The sequence below is a fragment of the Necator americanus genome, chromosome V (assembly GCF_031761385.1).
Source record: "Necator americanus strain Aroian chromosome V, whole genome shotgun sequence".
NCBI lineage: Eukaryota > Metazoa > Nematoda > Chromadorea > Rhabditida > Ancylostomatidae > Necator > Necator americanus.
Window position 1 is genome coordinate 24,087,079 of NC_087375.1, and position 24,876 is coordinate 24,111,954.

General features: G+C 39.3%; 1 protein-coding gene across 1 annotated transcript; it reads right to left on the reverse strand.

The window, feature by feature from the left end:
* Window positions 1-1,338: 1,338 nt before the first annotated feature.
* Window positions 1,339-23,430, reverse strand: RB195_015022 (uncharacterized protein; the record flags this gene model as incomplete). Its single annotated transcript, XM_064205536.1, has 5 exons — window positions 1,339-1,413; window positions 4,187-4,339; window positions 10,598-10,703; window positions 10,760-10,844; window positions 14,811-14,829. 5 exons carry the CDS (start codon window positions 14,827-14,829, stop codon window positions 1,339-1,341), a joined length of 438 nt encoding a protein of 145 aa, XP_064061417.1.
* Window positions 23,431-24,876: the final 1,446 nt, after the last annotated feature.

Genomic DNA, 24,876 nt, shown 5'->3' on the forward strand with positions numbered 1-24,876 from the left:
TAAACATTGTATCTATGGAAAATTTTGAAAAGCTAAAGTGTAGAAAGGAGTTTAAAGAGTGCTTCTTTAAACTCCTTTCTACATTTTATGTGCTTATTAAAAAGGATATATGCTTATTACTTACAAAGTTGCTGTACGTATAGCTGCTGCAGTTGAAAGTTGAACACGAATTCGTTGAATGGCATCGTGACAAACACATACTTACGCACTGGGGGCTTATATAAAAAGAGTTAAGGGGTCAAATATGTGAAATTATGAAAGGTGTGAAAATATACACTTTTCTTATCTTCTTCTATTATTCTCTTCCCTGCAGCATCTTTTTAAGGTAATCTTTACTTATGTGAAGTTACATTGGATAGAACGATCTACTTTTTCTCTTTTATTTCCAATAATATGCGGTTAGTTTACGTTAGTTTAGTTTTGCGTGGAGGTGCGCGGTGCTGAAGGGAGGACAGGAGCGGTCAGCTGGTTTTCATGGGTACCTCTTGTCCCCCACCCCGCTTCATGTAGTTTGCTAATTTATGATTACAACCGGAATGCTTTGTTCAATTTGGTTTTGTTGACGGTTGAGTTCTACTGAATGCTGATAATGGGTAACACGATCATTTTTAGTTAATCTTTTCGTGTCAGTACTGGAGTAAGGAACTGTATCCGTCTTAAAATGTCAAAAAAGTCAGAGAGCCGGAAACAACTCTTATTCGTTGCAAATTTCAGAGGAGAGTCCTCAGAAAACCATTTCATAGAAAGTCATTCTATTTCTTTCAGACGTTTTCGAAAAAAGCCACATTCCAAAACGTTTTCAGTGAGAATGTTCCAGAATCCCAAAAAAATAAAAAATAAAAATCCCAAAAAATAAAACCAATTCAGGAACGAGAACAGAGTAAAAACACAAGCAGACTTAGTAATAATACCTCATGTGATATATGACGTTTAGGATGTGGATGTTCCGTGTGAGAGGCATCGGGTTCCATGACGGACACCAAGTCAATAAACGTGTGCAATTGGGCGGACGAACGAAAGGTTCACATCCGCACTTTGAAAAAAGAGCAGCATATGCGAGGAAAAGTGGTTTTTTTTTTGCAATGCATCTTGGTTTGCTGCGAAGGCTGTCTGTTCCATGCCAGCTTGGTTGGCTTGATTGCTCGTTGAGCGCAACGTCACATGTGAGAAATGAATGGAATGAGGAAAGAAGAGAAGTGTAATCTGCTCACACATTTATTAAGCTTATCAAATGTGCATAAGATTCTAATGAAGAAAATGAAGAACTAGTATTCCGCACTTCTCCTCCACGCTTCGCACCAACATATTGTGTGAAGACTGACTTGATTGATTAGTGATTTACAATCCACAACGGGATACTGACTCCTCCATCCGACAGTTGCTTATTTTGGTCATTATTCTGTTGATTGATATCTAAGAACAATAAAGTTATGAGTGTTTGGAAAGAGTGTGAAATTTGGTGCAAAACGCTCAGACCGATCTTATAATTTAAATGTTTGAACTAGTGGAAGCCCCTCGAAGTGGTCAAAGTTATTATAAGAGCTGAAATCAACCACGTAAATGTCATAAAACATAGACGTGTCGGCGTCAAGTCTGAGAAAACTGTAGAATGTTCCAGTACACCCAAGCTTTTTCTTACATTATCCTGTTGTTGAAGAGTACTTCTGGCTGTGTTGGGAAGTTTTTCTTTATTTTTTCTGATGTTTTCTCGTTCATCAAACTATGCTACAGTCGAATAATCCTAACTCGTTGGTGCGGTGGCAGTTCCCTAAGGCCAATATCCAGAAATTTCATGAAGGCAAAGCAAGATTGATGGCTTGTTTTAAAATTCAGCGCAGCCATAAGCCCCAGACAGCCTAACTGTTCGGGCCTGCACCGCTTAACCTCCAGGTGACAGACTTGTTGGCTATGGGGAATTATTTTTTAAAATAAGAAACCGAGTGAAGGGCTAAGGGTAGTTGGAGTTGACCAGTTGTTTTTTTTTCTTGTTGCAAAAATTTTCGACTTCAATTTAAAATCGCAGAGGTTCAAGAAAGCGTATGCAATGATTTGCGGGAGCTACCCAGTAAATTAAGTCAGTGACCTCAACTTCGCAAACTATTCTTGCACCAATTGATCGACTAAGAAAGAACGAAAAACTTCGTTGGTCTGGATGGGTATTGAACCACCGATTGTGCAGACAGAGTGAATTTCTTAACCTCCAGAAAACAGATGCTACGGGATGACTTCGCCATCCTTCACAGCTTTTCAGTGACAACCAACTGGTCTTACTCATATATTCCCGCTCATCTGTACCATGGGATTAAAGTAAAAACAACAAGTGCATTTACGCGAAGCTAGTCCCTATCTATATCGGTTGATCACCAGCATTGTTTAAAGGCATCACTCCACGAATCTGAGGTGGTACTAATTTCAGGTGGAGCATTCGTATACAGGATCGTATATTATGGAGGGAAGGGTGATTCCGTCCATTTCTTCCTAATTACCGTAAAAACGGCCAGGAAGATACGGGTTCAGGCGTTTTGGCGCACTATTTTCTACAGGGAGTTCGACTGGAGCGCGCCAGACTTGTGCGGCGTCGCATATTCCGGGCCGTTTTTACGGCAATTAGGAAGAAATGGACGGAATCACCCCCCTCCCCCTCACCCTCTCCATAGTCTCCCATCCCGTATACGAATACTCCACCTGAAATCTGCACCACCTCAGATTCGTGGGGCGATGCCTTTAAGAAAATGTGCCAATATTTCACAATTGTCGGTGTGCAGTATGCTGATACGGGCGGCGCTTACATTAGGCACCTCTTCATTTCTGGTACGACTTGCTTCTTTCTCCTAAACTTGCTTTCTTGAGGACACATTCGTTGCTGGTTCTCTCAAAAAGACACACTGACTTTGGAATCCATCAGGATTAGCAGTATGAATACTTCACACAAAACAAATACGTGGTCACCTGTGACTCACAAGAACTGGATGAACTACTAACGAAAAAACGATTCTAAAAAACGCTAAAAGATATGTGAGATTGCAGTTAAGTTAATGTACTTACTTAATTTTTGTACTTACTTCCGAATCTAGGTTACTTGTTCGACGTTCATCTTCCTGATACCTTTGAAAAAGGGGAGAGGGAAAAATTAGCACCCAGTCACCGCCATTATTCACAAAACGAAAAAATTCACTACAGATATTGTCCGTATACATATAATTATGTGTTAGATGCACTTTTGTCATGGGTAAATAAAATAATCTACTAAGTAATGGTACCGTCTTCGCCGCAACCGTTCCGCTGCGGCTGTTGACAGTTCTAGGAAGGTGACGCTGCTATGTATGCGTCGTGTAGGATGGATATCACGAAGAACTATCTCCGATAGAAAATCAGTGACCTAGTTCCGTCAAAATTCCTTTTAATTAATTAATTGAAATCAATACACTTCTCCTATCAATTCGAAGCTGTTCAAGTGTTCGATTGCTTGTCGTAGTTTAAGCACTCCGCGTCAGTACCCTGCATTCTGATGCAGCTGAAATCCTTTCTTCGACTTGAATTCCATAAAATCCAGTTAAAATTTCGGTTTATCCAGTGTACGTAATTAAAACTTTCACTTCTTCATATAATTGTGTAATTTGCCCGGTAGGTCTCGTATTATGAATTAAATAATGATTAACATAGGTTTTTGCTTTGGATTTCCTACATCCCAGCGTCTCCAGCAAAGGTATCAAGTGGCACCAATGAAACTGCTCATCGTTTATAGCAACTTATTAATAATAACGATTGAGGAAGACGTGAGAACGCAAGAAAGAAGAATATAAATATAAAAATGATAACCGAATAAAAATAAGCAGAATAGTAAAGTAAATAAGCAGAACATAAAAGTTCTGTTTTAGATGGGATGTTCACATCCCCGCCACCACTTGAAGTCCATTTTTCTCTGCTTTGAATTCTATACTGCGCCTTCTTGATAAAACGTAGAGAGGAGACGTTGTGGAGGGAGATTTCTTGGATAGAAGTGACCTCTAGTAATGATGGATAAATACTGACAGACGGGAATGAAACCACCCTCACAAAGAACGATTGCACGGCATGGTGTTTAACCTCTCGCACACCCACTAATGAGATCAACACCTTCAAGGTCGATTTCGTGGATTTGCCTTAGGCGAAGAATTATTGTATTGGGCCGAAATAGCGAACGTACCGACATCTTCGAGAGTACTAGGAGCAAGTTGATTTTCGTCAAGGCTCGCATCTTGGTGAGGACGCGTTTCTTCTTTATCCGCCATTCTTCCGTTTCTCGGAAGTGGCGCTTCTTCGGTAGAAATACATTGCTGATATCCATTATATCCTCTTTCTGAAACGATGGCGAAGTAGTTGGTTTTTTTCGAAGGTAAAACGAAAGGAAATGACCATAAGTCATTGCATAATATTCGTAAGACAAAACAACTGTCAGTTCTCACATTACCGTGTTGTAAAAGCTCTTGCGGACAGACAAAGGGAGAACATGGCACGAAAGGTGGCTTGCAATTTTTGTCGCCTTCATCGTTGTCGAGGAAATTTTCAAGGGTTCCAGGCAGGTATTCCAGGGATGTGATGAAGAATTGAGCAAGATTTGCGAGAGGGCTCATCAAAAAATTCCCTAAGACATGCAAGGTAGGGAAACTTAACAGGCCTCTTAGTTGCAAAGAACGGGGTTAAAAAAGGTTCAACACGTTTACGTGAATGCAAAAATGGATGTGAACTTTTCAGGGAATAATATTAGACATTTTTAAGTTGTTACCTTACCTACTTGTTGAATTACCTTTCTATATGGTTATCTTCATGTTTTCCAAATATTAAACAAGTTAACAAGCGTAGGTGCTTCAGAGCTCCTAAATCAAAACGGAAGTGAAACGTGGTGTAGTGTTTTACCTCTCTGATGCTCTCAAAACAAAATTATTGCTTTAGGGATTAAACATGTTGGTTTCTCATCACTAACTTGAAATGCGCTAAGAAAAAAGGATAATTGTCCAACTGATTTACTCTCTCATTCGTTTTGTATATGTTGGATTTCATTGAAATTAAATTTTTGAAGGAGATCTCATGATTTTTGGTGCTTCGAAGTGGGAGAAGGAAATGCCGTTGGTGGCCGATGATTTTCGACTGCTACCTCGTGTAGTGAACAAAGTGAAAGGTTTTTCGGCATAATAGAAGACAAAACGAATCTTGTCTCACGCAGAAATGAAAGCCCCTCAGAGGACTTTTCTGGTGCTTATTTGGTGGAATATTCATATTATTACAGAATAGTAAACAGAAAGAGATTCGCTCAATCTGACCTATTTTTGTAAGAGAGAGACGAAATCGAAAAATAACGAATTGCAGGTGGGCGAGGAAAAACAAAACAGAAAAAATCTGCCTACAGCGCGAACATTGCTCAAAGCACAAGACAGTGAGTTCAAAAGCCGCATCTCTTTCGTTGTTTTTTTTATTCCGCTTGATGTTTACTAGATGCGGATTGGTTTGTATATACTGTCTACTGTAAGCGAGTGCATAGGCGCCATTTTTTGTTTCTCGTTGTTGTCATTTATTATTACTTTTTGTTATGTACACTCCATCACGTCGGATCTACAACAGAAATGTTTCGAGAGCATCATTTTCAGTAATTTGTCACATATAAAGGAATACTGTTTTCAGCGAACTTCAATCTCGCTAGATATTACAGTAACATCCTGTAGCTATTTTTGGAACAACTATTCGTAAATAATTACATCCATAAAAATTATTTTAGGATCACTGCAAGAACCACTTCATATGTAAACAGTTAGTTATAGCAATATCTAGATGTTAGCAGAAATGTAAAAATATTTAACATACGTAAACAGGTTCTTAATTTCAAAAGAAACCGCGTAGAATGCGTATATTCGCTGCAACGATTTTTAGTTTCAATAGAACTTCTCGACGTAAATGGAACCTCAAAATATTCCTATAGTTCTAGTAACGTCTAGTTATTGTCAGAACTATCCATTTTTTCTCGTTCCTATCAGTTGGTACAGTTCACGAAAAAAAAAATAGGACACTGTCACTTCGGAATTAGATTTTTAATAATTGCACTATTGCGAATGTTACTTACTCTCTTTATAATTTGCTCTTTATATATGTAATTCATCTTTTATACCTTCGATTCTATTGATAAGAGGAATAATAGTTCTGTGTCGATAATTCTAGTAGTAATATCAAAGAATGTCCACCACGTTAAAGGCATCATCCCACGAATCAGAGGTGGTGCAGATTTCAGCTGGAGTATATTATAAGGGATAGTAGATTATCGAGAGGCGAGTGATTCCGTCCATTTCTTTCTAATTCCCGTAAAAAATGGCTTCAGGTGTTTTGGCGCACTATTTTCTACAGGAGTTCGTTCTACTGGAGCGCGCCAGCCTTGTCCGGAGCCGCATCTTTCGGGCCGTTTTTTACGGCAATTAGGAGGAAATGGACGGAATCACCCTCCTCTTCATAATCTACTATCCCTTATAAGAATACTCCACCTGAAATCTGCACCACCTCAGATTCGTAGGGTGATGCCTTTAAGTCTCTCAGAGACACTTTTTTTTTTGAAATGCTTTTCATTTGAATACTGGATAGAACAAAAGAAATTCGCTCATGCCAATTTACAAACGTCTCACAACAGAAATGTCTGTAGCTTAGGAGAACATTATGAAGAATAAGTTTTAGACAGGTGCATTCTCCTACTTTTGGTGTGCTCAGATTTCTAGCAAAGGAATTTTTTGGCAATAGAAAAGGAGCTTAAAGATGAAGCCTTTGCTTATTACTCATTACTCAAAAATTACTCATTTCTTATTACTCAAAAACGGAAAAACAAGCTGTGAGGCAAACTGAAATCAGCAGAAGAAAGAGAAAGTACGCTCATGCCACAATTTCGCTTAATATTTGAATTCATTACGGTAAATCTTCTTCATGCTCGCTTAGGTATCTGAGTGTCCAATTTTCTTCATGCAAGAGTACAAAGGTTTTGGACGCCTATCTCTCTCCGTAATTTATTAATTACCACTAAAAGTACAAACAAGGACAAGGACAATGATTAATAGAGGATGCAAAAATCACATTAGACGTTCGTTTCACGTTTTCAATAAATGTTTTTGTGAAAACAGTGAAAAATATTCTCCAATTTAGTGGCTCGAAAACCACGACCGGCTGTTCTCCTAGTAAGCGTGTAAGCGCGTAAGAATGTCTCGCAGGGAGAATGGAAAGTCCAACGCAAGTACAGAGAAAAAAAAAAGAAAAAAAGAAAAAAGAAAAAAAAAGAAACCTAAGCATTCATTGGAGGCCGGAGACAGATGATCAAAGCTTGGAACAGATAACGAACTAGAGCAAAGCTTGGAAAATCCAAACACTTCCCGAAGTAGGAACCTCCAATTTGAACTGTTGTCGAGAACGAATGGAAAATTTCCAAACAATTTTTCTAAAGCTAGGAACGTTTTATACCTACTTAATAACTTTCAATGGTGCACATTCGTCAATTTCCGAATGCAATGGAAATTTCGATTCCAAATTTCATGTGGGGTACAAAGTAATCTGGATTACCTCCTGGTTATAGATATGTTAAATATTTTGTTTAAGAAAACGACACGAATCTTATGAACATCTCTTTCAGCCGCGGGATACGCAGGGTTGTCGAGGTGTGAGAGTAATTAACGAGGGTTGGAGAATCGTTTTCAGGTAATATTTGTCAAAAGTAAAGTATATTTGAAAACAGCGATTTGCTCTCTTTCGAATGATACGTTCAAAATTCGATACGATTCGATTCGATTGGGATTACTAGATCGGAAACGGATATTGGGACACAAGTAGGTAGCCGTGCATCATGCAGAGAATGTATTTCTTCTCATTCCTCAGCTAAGATCATTGCACAGATAGAAATTATGTTTTGCAAAATGCTAGCAAATGTTGTGTGGCGAAGAGAAAATAGAAATACGGCGTAACTCCGGAGCTGTTCGCAAGAAAACTAACGGGAAGTGTAAGTGCACTGAATGTTCCGGCAAACAACTGTTTCACGGGTTCGTGATTGAAGAAAAGTTGTATGATTTTCTCCAAGATATATTATACATTTTGCATTCTTTCCTGGATTTAGATAACTTTATTCCCTGAACAACACTTCAAGATAAACAATTAAAAAATTAAAATCAAAATTTGAAGTCAAATATAAATTGAATTTAAATTTTAAAAAATGTGGAAGGACAGAGGTCAAGAGAATGCGAAGACTTCGGAGTAATAGTTTGAGCAGTTGCAACAACTGACATAAGATCAGACAGTTAATAAAAATTCGCCATATATGTGGGACTGACTTATTTTAGGCGTCTTCGTAGGCCCAATCACTTCTACTATATCCAGGGAAGTCCTGAATACTGACCTTTTCGCTCTAGCAAATTAATTCGACTCGTCCGCTCAGGCAGAAGTCACAACATATACAAAAACGACCTTCTTCAGATGAAATTGTAGCCACTTAAAATTTGAAAAAAGATGTGTATTCGCCCGCTGACGAGTTGTTTTTTTTACCCAGTGAGCGAGCAAAAGTATTGAAGAAGAGCTGCTTTTTTCTTGACTGCTGTAAATAAACCGAAACAAAGACTTTTTCAAAACCTCTTATGATTTTCGAATAGGCAACAAAACAAGCAAGTAGTTTCATCGACGTTACGCCTTTCTACTATTCTATATGTGGCTGTGATGTATAAAAACCTTTCTTTTCAGCGTTAAAACTTCGCTCATCTACGAATAGAAACAAAGGTAAAAAAGAAAAAAAACTTTGTGAGAAGAGACAAGGAAGATAAAAAAATGATGTGATTCGTACTTTTATTTATAGCAAAATTTAAGATGTTTCGGCAACCCCAACAATTTGATCCTATATTTTATTACATCCATTTGATAAGCCGTCTGAAGAATTTTATGTGGAACCTTTTATTTAACTAGCAGGGACCTAATAATTACTCACTCTATTTCTCAACCGACTAAAGTTTAAGATTAAAAGAAGTTTCACCTTTACTAAACGTCTTCTGTTGAATACGTTTTTCTTTTAAAAAACAGGATAAGGTAGCACAGATTGCTAATCTGATCGCTAACAAAGAGTTTTTCTTTCACAAGGAAGATTCTTGTTTAGAAATGCTCAACTTTGTTGCTTGACACTAAACTACACATTCTTGAGCTCTTATGCTGACACTTTCATTTGATCTATACTTATTATAGTTTAACACAGATTCAAATACTTAGTGCTGGTACGGTAAGTAACCGTACTGACTATTTAAATCTGTGTTAAGCTACTGAAAATGCTTTTGGAAAAGTAAATTTGAGTCATTTTCCTACTTGAACATTAAAATCACATCTGGTTTGGCTAACAAACGTGCTAGAAATTTGAGAAGAGACTAGAATATGAGAACAACGATTATCGTGCATCGGACAGTGATAAAGATGACGTTAAACAAATTTCGAAGCTAATTCTCCTAAAAGTGTTTCAAACGTCGTTGAAAACAATCCATGGATCGATTGAAGATCGTTCAGTAATGGAAGCAATTTGTAGATGGCAAACTAAAGATAAATAGGTGCTTAGCTGACTGAAACCCAAGGGGTGGTTGCTTGAAAGTGTCGTCCTCATCCTCACCCTTTATGACAACAGTAAATCATTTCCCTCCAGCTTGCACGAAAAAGAAGCTTCAGGAGACTTTCCAAGGCCAAAAGTTCACAAAGAAACTGTTATGGTTAGTCCTTAGTGGTGTGCTCTCTGTTTGATACGTTTTTTGAATCCATGTGAAACTATAAGGGTTGGGGACAATCCATACATGGTTAACAGATAGATGGGATGCATCGAGATCTACAACGTTTACAGTCCACAGTGACCAACAAAAAAGTGCAGCCTTTTTCAGGATATATTTTTTCTTATTCCACATTCATGAGACCTATTTCCACCAGGCTATCATTAATTCACGCACTCCGAAAACTGTTTTTAGTTGTTTAAACAACAAGGTTAGGAAAACACATTCTAGAGGTTCAGCAGTTTCTGGAAGAAGCACTTTCTAGAAATCCCTTAGTCCAATACCCATGAGCGAAAATGTGCTGATTGTAACGGCTCTTATTTCTACAAACAGAAAACCTCGGTTGAGTTATAGCGATCTGATGACTCTGGTTCAGAAAAGAAATTTATTCCTCACACGTCTAAGAGTGCACGTTGAAAAGATAACAGAAGACGTATGCAAGCTCCAGTGGTTATTTTTAGGCGCAGAAGGACCCTAGATCCGATGAGGGAAAAAGCGAGCAGTAACATCCAAAACGGTAAAAATGAACTTTCAAAATGAGTTGTAGCAAATTTTTTTCGTAAATTCTGACGTGTTTGGTTCTACGACAACGAAGAAAAACTATGAAAAACCTATCACAGCTAGTGATAATAAAAATAAAAAATACAAAAAAAATGCAAAAATGTTATACAAGAATAAAAAAGAATAAAAATGTAACAATAAGAAGTGGCAAATATCAAAACACATCTAAGGGTCCGGTAGAAATAAGTAAGAAAGGGAAATCTTTTGATGGGATAATTCTTCTGAAAAGAACAAAAAACGCGGATAAAACGTACTTCTGCAGACCTGTTTTCAATAACAGTGATCTTTCGTTGAGCGCGAATATCCTTGATACGCTTCGGATCCAACGATGTGTTTGGGCCGTTCGTTGGAAAATTTTGTCTGAAGTTATTGAATAATTGTGTTGTGCAAATAATAATTTAAACAAAAACAGTCACTTAAGAAATTGGTGAGTTACTGTGTTATCACTGAGGAGACCACCTTGTATCATACGTTTGCGAAGCAGAGGAGATTTTGGTGTTTCTGAAATATTGTAGAAAATAATTCAGGAATAAAGCAAATATACTAAGGGGAGAAAGGGGTTGTTGGGAATGCTTGGCATGGTTCGTACCATAGTTTCTTTCTATATAATAATATATTAGTAGAACAAAATCTTGTAGGTGAGATAATATGTGCACCTATAAAGATCATCTAGAGCTACTAAATTGTTCAGAAATTTCTATCTCTGATTTAAATTCTGAAGTCCAGCAACCAAACGCGGAAGATTTGTCCTTGTTTGTTCGTTAAATCACAGACTTTGAGTTAGGAATGAAGGAAATTGGAGGAGAGAGCGAAACAATAATAATAAATAGGAAACTGCTTTCTAGCAGCGGGCAGAGCTCAACGTGCCACGACAGCAACCGGTGTGAAAAACCGTCGTCGTTCTTTCCGAGGTGTCCGACTGCCGGTAGAACATTTGCGAAAAGTGTTGATAAAAGGGCTAGCTACAGCAAATACCCACATTGTGATGTTTTCAAAAATATGTTGTCATTTCATTACAGTAGGAAATTCCACTTCAAGTTAGTCACTCTTCCTCAACTATTGACACAACAAATCTCTGCTTTAGCAGACTTGAAAAACATTGACTTAGAGAGGTTTCGGTTTTGATGTAGTCGAGAGCATCCCTGAGAGCGAAAGGAAATCTCGCTGAAACGAGAACGGTGCGTGGGTGCGTGGGTGATCTGTTCATTGTTTCAACAACTCTGTCGTTGCAGAAAAACCTTTCAGCTGTTGACTGATGCTATCGGAATCTATGGGAGCGGTGTGTGGGTGGTTTGCTGAGCGACACCTCTTAGGATTACAACTTAGGGAAAAGACTGAAACTCCAAAGAGTTGTAAGTTTTTTCCAGAATATCAAGGAGAGCAATAGAGTGCCCTTTTCACACCTCACCCATTCACCCCTGGTGTCATGTTATTAATAAAAAGTCGAAGAGAGTGCCTAATTGGGAGCTGGGGTCAAGCAGAGAGAGAGTTTGTAAAGGGAAACAAGAAGCGACGCCGACCATAAAGGAGAAGTTCTGTTTGTTACCCCCTTCGACAAGTTGAGGCACATCACCAGCCGAAAAAATATCAAAACATCGCCAGCGGATCAAAAAAGCATGTTTCCTCCTGTGCGATTGTTTTCCTTCTTGATTCTCTTGAAGTACTTACTGCCATTCTTTCATGGAGTAAGAGCAGTGAATTTTTTTACTGCTGGTTACCTCTCGAATGAATGCGTCATTCAAAATTTCTTTGAAGTCAAATTCAAACAATACATGCCGTTTACTCCGATCCATGCTATTTCACTTGTTCTGCTTTTAGTACTTGACTAATTCTTATATAAAAGAATTAGCGATCTACTAAAAGACAAGTGGGGTTGTCAATCTAGGAATTAAATTATTAATTAAATTAACTAATAATAAATTTGAAGAATTTAAAATAAATAATAAATTGAATTAATTAATAATAAATTTAAATCTTGACAAGTGACATCCTTAAGCTGCAGTGCTCAGTAAAAATAGCTCAAAATGATGGAGGGACGCGAAACTTCGTATCCACTCGTACTATGTATTAAATACATCTTTTTCAAATAAAAGAACAAGAAATGATAAGAGCAGCTGGTGTTCTCGCTAGAAGAGGAAAAGTTTGTGATAAAAAAGAATATGATTTTCGGAAAAGCTTGGAAATCGATCATCAATGAATGCAAAAATGAAAGGATGAGGTTACGATGATAATTTCCAGCGTAGTAAAGCAGTTGTTGAGGGGAATCCTCAAGAAGTCACGCCACGATGAATGTGAAGAGTAAAATGAGCGACAGTAAGAGAAGAAGACTCGTTAACATCACTAACTACCAATGTTCAAGATGTACAAACGCTGGTCGCTACGTCACAGTGCATATCACACGGCGCACATGTATACTGAATATAAAATACCTCAGACAATTGATAAATGATCAATAGAAATTTTTCTAGAAATATTCAGTTGAAATTTTTAAAACAATCTCATGCGAGCATTTTGTTCTCCAATGTTCTCATACTCTCTCGACAGCAATATTTCTTCTGCTGTTAAAATAAACAGCAGCGGAGATTATTTTAATAGCGGAAGGTGTGATGCTGATCCGCTCTTTTGATGGAAATTACAAATGAATGGTGAACTGATAACGTAAAGAACAACTGTAGATGCCCTGTGAGAATGACGGACTCTTTCCTCCTCTTCTAGCGGATTGTTCCCAGTTATTATCTGTACACTAAGTATATGTATGTTGGTCGAGTATTTCGTTTGGAATTGTCGTAGTTCCTGAGAGAAGCGACACCTAATGGCGGAGATGTCATTATTTTAAAGTGTGACATCTTTTCATTGAAATTTAGCGATTTTCACTGCCGAAAAATCCATAACAGCATCTCTAAGTGATTATTTTATGTGTATAAAAGGAGAAAGGAAATGGTGGAACCTTTTCTTCGAACTTTCAAAAGCAAATTTCTCTCGAATTGTAAAATAATTGCAATAAAATGCAGTTATTTGCAATAATTTGAAAGAAGATTTCTAATTGGCGTAAAAAAACAGCCCAGAAGATGCGGTGTATGCACACGGCTGCGGCGCTCCAGTCGAACTTCTTGCGGAAAATAGCGCGCCTGAACCCCCGAAGCCGTATCATCCGGGCCGTTTTTTACCGCAGTTATGAAGGAATGGACGGAATCACCCTCCTCTCCATAATCTACTATCCCGTATACGAATACTTCACCTAAAATCGGTACCACCTCAGATTCGTGGGGTGATGCCTTTAATGTCAGATCCATGCATGTTAGAGACACACATATCGTTGCAAAAGAGCAGAAATTGAATTGTTTCTTGCAACTACACTTTTTTATGCGTTTCATTCGCTTTTTTGGTTGGTTCTTTGGTTTTTTTTTCTACGTTTTGATCATTAATGCTACGCGTCCACTGAACTGCACATATTTATTCGGAACTTTGAGCCGGTTATACGGTTCTGAAGAAATGTTGCTCCACGTGGTCAGAAACTACGAATCCGCGCATGTCCAGTGTCACTTTATGTAAACTGCTCATCTACAATTAGTAATAAGAAAAAAAAAACAGTAATTTACAAGGAAGCAAAAGATGAGTGATTCTTGAACAGATCTTCATTCAAGATGATGTTGTGATGCTATCCATATGTGTTTTTCCGCAAATTTTTCAAATACATACATAAAAAATTAAAAAATGATACAAAAATTTTTTCGCATGTCGAAGAAATCTTTTTCCATTTTTTCTCTCACAGCTTTTAACCCGGAGAAAAAACGACAATTATGTTGCAGAAATCTACAAAACGACTGCACTGCAGTCAATACAATTTTACAGTCTGATCGAAAACAATTCCAACTTTGTGGATATTTTCCAAGGATTGTCGGCAATTCTCCTCTCTATTCAGAGAGCGGAACGTTTTTACGACAAGGAGCGCAAGCAAACTGCACTGTTGAGAGGTGGAATGAGCGTTTGCTATGCGCTGATAAGCAACCGACGTCACACACTCTCGAGTTGAGCATTCAGTACTGGAAAGCTGTGGATGGTATTGTTGAGCATTTTCGTGAAAAAGAAATCAAGGAGATAAGAAATAGTTTAAAACTATTGTGGAACCGAACGAAAAATGTCGATAAAACAAACAAATTAAAAAGCAAAAAAATCCGAGCAGATCAATATAAAGAGGGACATAAGGACAAGTTTCGAAGAAATCGTTGAATATTCGGGTCTTTTTCAAACAGCTGTGACAGCTGTTAGTAACTTGATTATGAGATGCCGGGTTGTAAAATGCGTCAAACCGTGCAGCTTGGCACAAAAAGGTAAAACCAATAAAACTAGCTCTTCTAGGGGACGAAGAACTAGATTTCAATTGTCCAGACTAATTGTCGAAGTGAGAAGAGCAAGGAGAAAAAAACCACTGAGATCATGGAGTATGATTTGAAAAAAATGACATACCAAAACTGGATTTGTACATTTTTTGAGGAACAGTAGAATCTGTCGATGCTAGCGGGACGGACTAATCAAATGATCGTCATAGATCTAAGCAAATAGGATCTGTCTACCACCCGCCTTCAAAAACGCAGCCAAAATAAATACTAGCAGGGAAGAAAAGCAGCGCTATCATTTCTTCAGTTCGGTCATGTTTTCTTCACAGATAGGGAATTTAAGGAAAAAAGGTGTTTGAGAAAAATTTGCGTTTGTTGGAAGAATCACCAACTATTTGCAGCTTCGAAAAGGTAAGCGCACAACATAATTCCAGTCAACTTTACAGTTCCATTTCCGAAAGCGCCAAAGAGGGTACAATGTCGGTCCTTGGCTCATTTACCTCTGTTACCTCAATGCTGACCATCGCAGCTGGATTATTTCAGAAAATAGCTATAACAAAGAATTTCTGGGAAATATGACTCATATTCGCGTTTTGTTTACATATTGGAGGGGCGAAACGGTGCATATCCTAATCCATTGGACAAAGTTAAGTATTTATTGTGGGTAGAAGATGGCAGTCAAATGCAACGCACCTTCTCTATGTCCACCCTAGAAATTATTAAATTTAGTGCAGTAAAGGCAATTCTAGTAATTTTGAGGAGACTTTCAATATTTGATTTCGCTAACTCGGACACTGGCACTTCTGATTGCTCGAGCGTTCAAATTGAGTGAATCGTCGCGGAAATGGGCTGATGTCAGTGCTTATTATTGATAATGTCCGTGAAACAAGGACCAACACTCTTTATTACGGCTGATGCTTCAGCGCCGTCGCCTTCTACAGGGCCTGCAAAGTGAGAACAGCTGCAGCGTATCCTCATAAATGCCTGAAAAAAGTGAGAGAAAAAGTTGGCATCGGATGAGAAATTATCCCCGAAACGAAGGGCAGAGTTGTCCAAATCGCTATGTTTACCTCAGCAGCAGAATCGCCGCATTGTCGGCGGACCACCTGCTTTGCCTATACCGTTCAACTGAGATTCGATCTTCAAATGATCCCATAGATCAAGATCTGCAGAGATTTTGATGCAGGGGTAACTTGGTTAGGTCTATACACTCTCCATTTCTATTCATATTTTGCTTTTTAGTACACACTTTGCCAAAATTCCACCAAAGGTTATTGACCCGCAATTTCTGGCTCTTTACGATAGACGAGTGAGCTGAAGCTATGCTTTCAGACGATGTCTGCGATGAGCTCAGAGAAAGAACGCAGCGATAAAGTTTTTCATGAAACGAATTCGCTTTTTTATTCGATCATAAAGTAGTCGCTTAGTTTCATTGGTGTGCAGTTCTCGCGGAAGACCACGTGGTCGATTTTCTTGGGTACGTTTGGAGTAAACCAGATGCGGTCGTACGATCCATTGTCAATTAGCTTTTTTGAGGTTTTAGGATTTTAGAGAGGGATGCTACTACAACTCTCAACTATCGGGGTTTTGTGTTGCCCATGTTCGACTGTCTTTGAATCTTGGCATGTTGAAGTGTAGTTTTATATCGGATGTTTCCCTTTCCTCGTCAACTGGCATGCAATCACGCACAAATTGAAAAAATTTATCTATTTAGTACTACCCACTGAAGTTCATGCGTAGTATCACCCACGGCACATCATTAGCAGTGTAATCGTCTGGTATTCGCAATCAGTTGCTTCGCTAAATTTACCCTGTTGATCTCCTGAACGTCAGATGCCCCCCTTAACATGCAATAATGGCCTCAGTAACATCACTAATCACCATAGGTTCGATGGGGAGAAGCCGAACCCTCCGAAGGGGGTTTAGCTCATGGGGTGCAACTCAAGTGAAGGGGGTCCTTTCGCCAACCGTCCAAAAGTGAAGGGGGTAATTTCGCCAACCGTTTAAAAGTGAAGGAGGTCCCTTCCCCAACCGTTCAAAAGTGAAGGAGGTCAGAGCACCGGCTCCGACTATCGCATCTATGCTCATCACTCTCAATGTCAGACAAAAACAAAAGAATAGCATGTTTGAGACTGATGGAAAGAGATGCAGGTAGAAATAGAGCCTTCCAGAAAAAAAAAAACAAAATAAAATGAAAAAGTGATGGGTGACGATTGATGAGATTGTTGGCAGCCGTTGCTTATGTGTTATTCATATTTTCGTATTAAAAATAAGCTGTCTATCGAAAGACGCATTTCTCGGAAGGCAGAAAAATAAGCAATATCCGTAAAGGTGGAATACAACGAAATCCAGAGTGATGGGATCTTCCACCGAAAAGATAGGGGAAGAGGTGTAGCTCACAAATGTGAAAGTAGTCACACTCAATTTTCCAGAAAAGTAATAGGAAATATTTGAGTCAAACACGGCATTTTCACACTACGAGTCACCTACTGACGAGGCACGTCTATAGGAGAAGAGACACACGCTCGCATCAGCAGTCTACAGATTGCTCACTGGCTCACAGACACGGCGCATATGCTTGCATCTCCTGCACGTTGTTATTTGTCTCGTACGGGGATTCAGTGCAACGAGTCCGTTTCTAACGCGGCTATTTCTGGGATGACCAAGAAAAAAAACCTAAACCTAACTGTATCTATCCATAGATAGATCTTAACACCCTCAATCTCGTAGTATGCGCCATTCATCTACATATTCGCTATATCACCACTGTAGATGCTGAGCAGTTACCATTAAGAAAACAGTGCAATGAGTACAACTAACTGTACATCCTTTAGGAGCGATATAGGTTAGTTAGGTAATAGATTCATTGGTTGTGTTAATGCATGATTTATAAATGTTTACATTCTGTGCGTTGAAAAACTTTGACTGTAAAAAACATGGAGGAAAACAACTGATCGATGATGAGGACAACAGTTGCAGATACATTTTGGAGAACGGCTGCGGATTCATTTTAACGGACAGATCCACATTTCGACCTTGTATTAAAAATGAATTGTCCGTGGTAACACTCAGATGACACTCAGGCGAGACCCATCTGTCACACTTCATTCCTATGGTTTCGAATTTTTTGTATCTGACTTTCTGAAATGTTCACATTCGCAGAGTAAAGTGATTGTGATATTTGGTTGGAATGACTTCTCAGCTTAAAGGCATCACACCACGAATCTTGGGTGGTGCGGGTTTCAGCTGGGTTATGGTCGGTTTGGGCAAACGCCGTTGGTGTTTACGGCCCCGGTTTGGATGGATGCGACCTCCTAGCCAGCCCGAAACTATGCAATATCTTCATCCAAAATATACTCAGGGTATGTAGAGTGGTGTGCGATTACTGATTTTATATATTTGTTTTTTGTGGTGTACTTGGGTTGAATGAGGATCTCTTTAGGGTGAGTAAATGTTTTGTTGATAGCATTTGATTTAAAAGTGGAATAACTATGGCTGCCGAGTCTGTAACGATGCATAGCCGAACACTCGGTCTTCCGTTTTTAAGGGTTTTTTTAAGCGGTAAAATGGAATGAGACGGGTTACACGACGATGGTCGTATGCCGAAGTGAGGAATTCTAATCAACGATTTTATTGGTGAAACCAACACTGTGGACTCATTGCCTTGCCAAAAAGTGAGGGAGTGGTTGTGCACTTTTTCATGACCGCGAAAACACTATTCGTTTCATTCTATCTTAAAGACCATACCCCACGAATCTGATGTGGTGCTGGTTTCAGCTGGATTATGCCTATACGGGGTCGTACCTTATGGGGAGCAAGGTGATTCCGTCCATTTCTTATTGATTGCCGTAAAGAAGCGGCCCGGAAGATGTTGCGCGTGCACAAGGCTGGCGCGCTCCAATCGAACTCGAAAATAGCGGAAACAAGAATAGAGTAGTTAAGACGTGCCTACACTATTTTATTCTTGTTTCCCATAGTTTTTCTTCTTCTTTTCTTTTCTACCGATGGCCCAGTTTCGCTGCAATAATGGGGTCATAGGAGCACCAGTGCTTCGCGCACGCATCGCGGCAGGGGTTGTCGACTCGGATTATATAAATGTAGATCGCGGTATTATACCAGGCAATAATTTATTAGCTCGTGTTCCATTTCCATTCAATTTCTACTTGCATCACAGAGGATTATGTGAAGCAGAAAAAGAGCTTGCGTTGGAGCCGTGCACGGCAATCAGGGAACATTTAACAATGACTGAGAGATACTTCGTGTTTAGCTTTAATGGTAGACCGCACTGAACTTGGTGGAGCCACCTTGAAGTGGGGTAAGAGGTGTGCGAAGTTGTAAAGGGTCCATAGGGAAATTGTATCACCTTTTCACCAATTCGGATGTTGCTGCCTTGTACATCTTGTATCACAGTTCCACCATACTCTAAGGATCAGTGATGAGGAAGTTACTTAGTGTATTCCTTTTTACAGATGCGCGTGAAACTAGAACTGATCCCCTTGCATGAACAATAGGAGAGGAACTGCAGGCGTAGAAATAAATTATCCGTACGCGGATAATTTCCGCCAAGTGCAGTGCGGTCTACCATCAAAACTAAAGTCACTTGTCCGCGTTCGTCACTTAGCAAAGCACTTATCGGGCTTTGGAGGACAAGAAAAACACGAACATTACCACTTTCGAATGAGAGGGCTGTAAAGTCGTAATATATTAGACGCCTGTGAGGTTGGGAAACTTGCTACCTGCGAAGGGAGGGAAAACATCGATGAACAAAGCACGGATGAATGTTGATTACATACAGTACTTCCTTAAAGGATTACCCCTTGCAAATTTACTACGAATGGAATCCTTCTGAGCTCCGAATTTCTTCGAATTTGCTTCAACGAAGAGCGGAAAATATTGCTATATCATATCATTGTACTTTGTTAGAGGCGACTCTCATTGATGGCCATATGGTGCCCACTTTTTTACTTTTTAGATTGTTAGTTACCGACATAACGCTTTCAGTGAATGTGATGCCGAGAAGTTATTTGCAGGCTCCAAACTGAGTTTAATTTGAAGGCATCACCCTACAAATCTGGGATGGTGCGGATTTCAGGTGGAGTATTTTTATAAGGGATCGAAGATTATTGAGAAGTGGGTGATTCCGTCCATTTCTTTCTAAATGCCGTAAAAAACGGCCCGGAAGATGCGGCGCGTGCAGAAGGCTGGCGCACTCCAATCGAACTTGTTGTAGAAAATAGCGCGCCGGAACGCTCGAAGCCGTATCTTCCGGGCTGTTTTTTACGGTAATTAGGAAGAAATAGACGGAATCACCCTTCTCTCCATAATCTACGACTCCGTATAGGCATAACCCACCTGAAACCCGCACCATCTCAGATTCGTGGGGTGATGCCTTTAAATCGGGTGCAGTGACGGGTTTAGTATCAATAGCTCCAGATTTTATGCACCTGAAGTTCACCAGAAAGAAGGAGAAAGGAGCCAAATGGACTGAAATCTATTTCAAAAGCGGAGCAGGAAAGGAAATAAAAGCGAAAGAAATGTTCATCCCTTCATCATTATTCTAAGAAGCAGAGTTAGTATTCATGAGGCCAATGAAGCCAGAGTGCAAGATCGAGATTCGAATTTTTGTAATATATATAATACATAAAAAAATGAAACAATTTGAATGGAAGCAATCAATAAATGTTATAAAATCATAGTAGGACAAAGAAGAGAAAAGCCACTTCAAAGAAGAGAAAACTACTTTAATGTCACTACAACAGCAGGCACTTTCAGGCCGTTGTCGTAGCCGTCAGCTATTGAATAGCTTAATAATAAGAAACTATAAAATGGAGTCAAGTATATGTAGCAATATAATTTCTACCCCATTATCAGGGGTTATTATTAGACAAATACGCTCAAATATCCTTAAGATTTTTATTATTGTAATCCTTCCTTAAAAAATGAGCGGAGTGAGCCGGTATAAACGTTTACTGAACTGGGGGAGTTGCACCTATGATTTCGATGGAAGAGCTGGTTCGAATGGATGCTAATAATATCCTGACATTCCCACTCTACGGTAGCTCCACAGCTCTCAGATACCTAACTTTCCTCCTTAAGCTTTGGTCGGTCTTGAGTGGTTGACTACCTAGGCCGGGATCGCACACAGAATTCATTCCTGCTCGCTGTATAATTTGCTCCTTCTGTTTTTTCATTATGTATCTGGAGTATTTGTTTACGTTTGTTCTTCTCACATATTTTTTGGCACGCAGTAAGTAAATAAATAAATATGTGCCCGATACAAGACTGTCCAACTCACGTATGGAAAAGCGAGCTAACTCCCCCCGCCCATTACATCCTAAAAATACTAGCGTGACTGTGCATCCGAGGTTTATTTTTGGAGCTTTTGCTCATTGTGCTCATTTATTTACTAAACGGTACTACGGTACCGCAGTGCAACGAAGAGATTGGATGTACTTGCAGCGAATATGATGGAAGTCTAAAATTGTCGAGACAACTGTGGGCGAACAATCGGTATACTAAAGAATTTGCTCACTTAAAATCTACGGAATCGCCCAGAAGCATGGGCTTGCACTGCAGCCAAGAGGCTCGATAGCATCTTAAAGACAAAAGTCTTTCTACTGTGGATATTCTCACGACATAAAGGATAAAGGATAAAGTTTCTGGCGTTAATCAATCCGCTTGGGATGCGGCCCCACGTTCACTTCTATTCAGAATCGTTTGAGGTTTACGAACGTGTATCTAGCCTATACAATGACTTGCGGTAGCTAGCCGATGTGTCAAATCAGTGTTTATATCCTCCCAAACAAGTCTGGTAATCGGTCACGAAGGGATGAAAGGCTTGGTAAGCACTAGAACCTCCGATCGATAGTGCAGGAAGCTTAACCTCTAACCGATACACCACACCCGCCTTGCTCACGATTACCCAAAATGGAAAAAATTCTACTTTTATCCTCTTGATTTCTTGATCTCTTGATGTTTAGCACGTAAATCAATTTGCAAGTATCAACTTTCGTGACAATTTATGGGAGCCAAAGCTTTGAATGTACGCTCTGGGCACGTACGAGTCACATACCCAGCACAGTTATACGGCGGAAGTTAGCCAGATGTTGCCAAAGGCTGCTGTTTTTCGACACACCACCAGAGTTCAACCCTAATTGGTCGAATACGGAAAAGTGACGAATGGATGGATCCTGTGCGAGCTCCTGTTGAAGATTGAGAAAGTTAGGTAGGGCTATGTTTAGGGACGACAGTCCTCGGAGAAGATTCGTGCAACCGCGTCATGATAGGACGATGGCACTAGATCGGCGAGTAAGTCACGTAAGTCGAGTGACACCAAAGACAAGGTCAAAATGCAGAACAGCTAGGAGTAGGAGATATGAAAAAGGATGAAATCAACCTCCCAACTTGTTGTTCTAAGATTTCTGTGGTTCATGGTTGCTCGCTTATTTGACTCCTTCAAAAGCGTAATTATTTACCTATTCTTTCAACCGCTAGCTTAGTTACTGCCTGCTCCAACAAACGAGAAGTAAACTTGGCCAATACAATTTCTAAGTAGTCCTTGATTCAACCAAATTACGAGGAAGATTTTGTGGTAGGAAAGACACATTATTAATCGAATTATATATTTTTTGTGTAAAAACGAAGGATGAGGCAAAGAGTATGTGAGCTGCCCGGAAGTAAGCTGTCATAGCCAAGTGCTATGAAAAGATATGTTTTGTATGTCTTTGAAGCAAGAGCTCAAGAAAAAGTGCCCTAACAATTGGTGAGAAGTTTCGGTCTTCTAGATTCATTCTCTAGAAGGAAAATAAGATCCATCTAAGTTCCTACATATTTCCAAGCGTTAGGCCTAAAAATACAGTAGTAAACCAGTAATGTAGTAAACTTTGCGGGTTGCAAACAAACAAAGTGAAGGCTGAGGTAGTCACATATGTGCCAGATGTGAAGAGGGCAGGATTTCACATCAATAAGATATGGTGTCATATTATTTGGCATTGGAGCAATAAACGATCTTAATCGTTTTGGTTTTCCTTCAGAGAGAAAGAAGTAAAAGCCAACTGTGTAAAAGCTACAAAAACATCCTGGGGAACAACGCCAACTGCTCTTCCCATCTCTAGAAAAGAAAACAGAAATAATATTTTGATATTCACATACTCATTTTCCTTTTTTTCTTAGCACCCCTCTATTTTGTGTGAACATAGAAATAAATACATCATAAAAGTTTTAAAAAATTAGGCTAAATTTGAAAAATTGGAAATTAAACCACTAAAGGTAAAAAATTATAAAAATGGTCTACTTTGATTTATATTAAAATTACTTTAATTTCATTAATTCAAATTCACGAGAAGTGTGACGCTCTCAGAAAACCACAGATGGTGAAGTACTGACTCGAGAAATGTCTTTTCATTTTGAAAATAAAAAAATAAATAGATAAAACAGAAACGATGGTAAAAGTGATAAACATCTGTTCACATCAATTTCTCCCACAGATACATATGCTATCCATGTTTAACGTGGAAGAAATAATCGATCGAATGCAATAGAGAAGTGCACGGTTTAAAATGGTAGATAAAAAAGGGAAAAATGTCCGAATTACAACAAATCTGTAGCTGCATACGTAGACGGAGATAAGTGAAAAACTCACAAGACTTAAACAGTTCCAGCCAGAACGTAGTGCCGTTATCCGTGATGCCCAGCGAACATTGCCGCACAGGAAGTGTGGATGTGAAAACTAAAATTTCGCCGACGAACATCGTGCAGAGAGACAGCTGATGCGCTGCTAGAAAGGCATTTGCAACGCGAGCGCAATGCGATTAAACTACTCACTGGCAACCTCACAGCAAGTGAAATCTGATATTTCCTATGATATTTCCCCCATAGTCACCAGATACGGTTGATTAGGAAACGGTACTGTTCGTATGTTCGGTCAGACCGGAACTAAACCCGAGTCTGATCGTATAATTAATGGTTTTCATTTGCTTTCTAGCAGTACTAGACGATTCATCATTAAAATCATTCATCATTACACCCGCCACACGAGTGTTTCATATGATTTATGGGACGCACGCAATCAAAATGGAGTAGTCAAGAGAACGAAGACTTCGACTGTGGCGACTTTTCGTTTTCTTGGCTTTTCTACCCCCAGTTGTCGCTAGCGGTGAGGTTGCCAGCGAGTAGCATTTGTCAAACAACCATCAGTGCACTCTGTTCGCTTAGTTGTAATCTGGATGCTACCCTGGACCTGGATGATGGAAATCGGTGTTTCTGTTTCGAATGCTCCGGCTTCATTTCATATTTATTTTTTCAGCTACACGCAACGGTACGTCATGAACCCGACAGTGCAGACATAAAGGATAAAGTGTCTGGCGTTAATCAATCCGCTTGTGATGCGCACATACGTTCACTTCAATTCAGAATCGTTTGAGGTTTACGAACGTGTAACTGGCCTATACAATGACTTGCGATGGTCAAGTCAGTGTTTTTATCCTCTCAGACAAGTCTGGTACCAATTTATCGACCCGGAGGGATGAAAGGCTTGGTGAGCACCAGGGCGGATGCGAACTTCCGGTCGATCGTGCAGGAAGCGGAACCTCTAACTGTTACACTACACCCGCCCCTACAGTACAGACATAAGCATAAAAAAAGAGTAATTACAAAAGAATGTGAACCGAACTGTTCTCGATCTTTACACATTGTTCTCTTCGTCATAGTTATCCATGAACCGTTTGCAAAACTGTTTACAGAACCCCTTTGGTGTTTGGGCTCGAACCCGTGAAAATGCCGAGATAATATTACGCATATAATATTCATATAATATTTTTGCGAACAACATTCTAGACATTTCTCAACATTTTAATCATCTCTCTTACATCATAAAAGACGTAATCTAGAATTTCAGATACCATATACGTTGCAGTTTGCATATCCAACTTTTAAAATCTCAAAAAAATCTCCATCTCGCTGAAAAAGCGTACAGGTCCTATTGAGACAAGTGTATTTTGTAGTGAGAAACCGCAAACACCAAGTGATTGCTGATAGCAAATTCACTTCATTTGAGTTCCACAGTTGACTTTTATTTTGGGGTGAAAAAAGTTGAGAATTTGCTATGGAAGGAACTTTCCGTTCAAGACTCCATTTTCTTTTTTGATGATGTTGTTGTTTTGAAGTAAGCGATTCTGTTTTTCCTTCAGTTAAGTACA